General features: G+C 39.7%; 1 protein-coding gene across 1 annotated transcript in view; it reads right to left on the bottom strand.

Moving 5' to 3' along the window:
* Positions 1-512: 512 nt before the first annotated feature.
* Positions 513-2,284, bottom strand: part of LOC107081866 (glutamate receptor 4) — a 119,732-nt gene continuing 117,960 nt past the window's right edge. The window contains exon 14 of the mRNA XM_015370205.1: positions 513-1,939. Within this exon, the coding sequence (XP_015225691.1) occupies positions 1,775-1,939 (165 nt within the window). The 3' untranslated portion in view covers positions 513-1,774. The remainder of the gene's footprint in view (positions 1,940-2,284) is intronic.

Raw genomic sequence — 2,284 nt, 5'->3', positions numbered from 1 at the left:
GCAAAAAAAGCCACACATTATACAAGTATGCAACGTACTTGACGTAACAGTGCTAGAGGTAATAAGGTGTGTCCAAAGTGTTACTCAGGGACCATTTTCCCCCTAATTTTCTCTGGCCCCCATTTGTCTTTTTTTTGCTGAATATAGACACAAAAAAAAAAACTCAAAGACCAACCAATTAGAAAACATTAAATCCAAATTAGGAGGATCTTTTATTATGGCCCCCACAATGATCTGTCTGTGTCTTGTTATTATAATTGTGTCACTTAGTGAGCAAGAAAAGAAAATAACTTTTTTCCCTATTGCTATTAATTATAAAAATCAAAATGATGGTTCTTTGGTCTTTTATGGAATAAATGTTTGCATATCATCTGACTTCTTTTAAGATGGGGGTCAGGATTTCTCTGCAGCTACCCTGAATTTAAAACCTGTACCTTCCAAATAATGACACCACATTGTAATTTGACTTTTTTCCTTCTTTACTTAAAAAAGATTAAAATAAAGATGTAGAGTCAAATCAAAATAAAGACGCCCACATCACACATCCGGTCTGGAGACAGATGGCAGGACAAATGCTGCTGGTTTATTCGTCTCCCTTCGTAAACATCAGCATGTATGAAGACGGGCCGGATGAGAAGCAGGTCTTCAGTGAAAGCGCCTCCATAGGTCGCTCTGGATGTTTCATGTCCTCCTGCAGATTGTCCAAATGTCTCCAAGGGGAGGACAGTTCTGCTACAGCATGTTAAGCCTCCCAGGAGGATCCACAGTGATTCAGGTAGGACCGGGCCCTAATCCCAGGCCAGAAATGGCATCGCTCCATTGATGGCGTTCAAGTACTACCCTGATAGTACTGATTTAAACTATATCTTTTTTTTTTTTTTCCAGCATAAAAAAATAGATCAAAGAATGGAAAAAAAAAAATAATGTCCTGAGAGCAGGAAGTTGATTTCTAAAGCAGCTCTCTGGGTCTACGTCTGCACAGTGAGGACTACATGGGTTTGTAGGGTGGAGCTAGTTAACATTCATCCTGGAATATATTTCATCAACTTTTACTGCAACAGGTATCAGAATATTTGGGCAGTCGATACCCTTCACATTTAGAGTTTGGATGCTTCTATATTAATATATTAAACACAAAGTTCTTCAGCGCCTCCTGTCGTCTTGTTCAGGTGGCGTCGTCCTTTTTATTATTGCGACGAATAAAATCTTACAAGATGATTTAGAAAAGAACGTCTCTTCACTACAGTGTCTATGTACATGTGTTTAAAAAGCAAGCACGGCTGTGGTTATGTACAGCTAGATTTCATCAGTTCTTCCTCAGAATATACATATTTACTAATGTTCATAGGATTGTAGATTTATTCATATATTTCAAAATCAATAAATTTATATTTCTGCGTAATAATACAGATATCTATCTGCTGATCTTCCCGTTCTGTGATGTCCGCCGCTGCCTCAGAGCAGTCCTTTTTTTCCCCCCACAGAAAGGTTGAAGTTTCAAGTTTGCAGTTTTCTTTTTTTACTAGTCGTCTCTGATATAATTTTTTTGTCCTCTGTGTTTCTCCTCAGTCATGGGTTGAATAAAAAAAACAGAGATAGTTCTTTCTCTGGTTCCCTCAGGTTATGGAGGGTCACTGAGCCCACCTCAGTGGGCTTCTCTCCTGACCAGTACAGACCCGTCGGCTTTGTGAATCCTGTTTCTTTGTGGTTCCTTGTCTCGGTTGGTGGTGGTGGTGTTGTTACTGCAATAAGGCACTTGGGAGGTTTTTGGTTTTCAAGGAAGCTCAGAGGAAACCAGGGCCAAGCCGGAGCTCTGGCGGATGGGAGGCCCGGTGTGGACGGCCTTGGGACAGTCGGGTGTCAGGACTCGTCCGTTTTCCCCGACGCTGCCTGTGATGGACAGACGAGCCTTGTTCCTCATGGCTTCTGTGAATGTCAGCTAAAGAGAAACACAAAGAAGGAAAGTGTTCAGTTAATGAAACTCCGAAGACCTGGACTATTGCAGATTGGGGTTATGGGTCAGAACTTCGGCTAAGGTATCAAATATCTTCCCTCTTATATATTTACTCAGTCTTTGCTTCTTTGTCTCAGGATAATCTGTTTATCCCTTTAACTAAATAGGATTTTAAAGATATACATATCTATTTTAAGGAAAATAAAGTCATTTCTTTGTGATCTGATACATTTTTAGCTTTTCTTTTACCACATTATGCACTGATTTCCAGAATATCAGATTAAAGGCACACTATGCAACACTTTTCAGTTAATTAATGTGTTCCATAAA

The sequence above is a fragment of the Cyprinodon variegatus genome, unplaced genomic scaffold, assembly GCF_000732505.1.
Source record: "Cyprinodon variegatus isolate N-32 unplaced genomic scaffold, C_variegatus-1.0 Scaffold43, whole genome shotgun sequence".
Lineage (NCBI taxonomy): Eukaryota > Metazoa > Chordata > Actinopteri > Cyprinodontiformes > Cyprinodontidae > Cyprinodon > Cyprinodon variegatus.
This window is presented reverse-complemented; position numbering and strand designations above follow the sequence as displayed.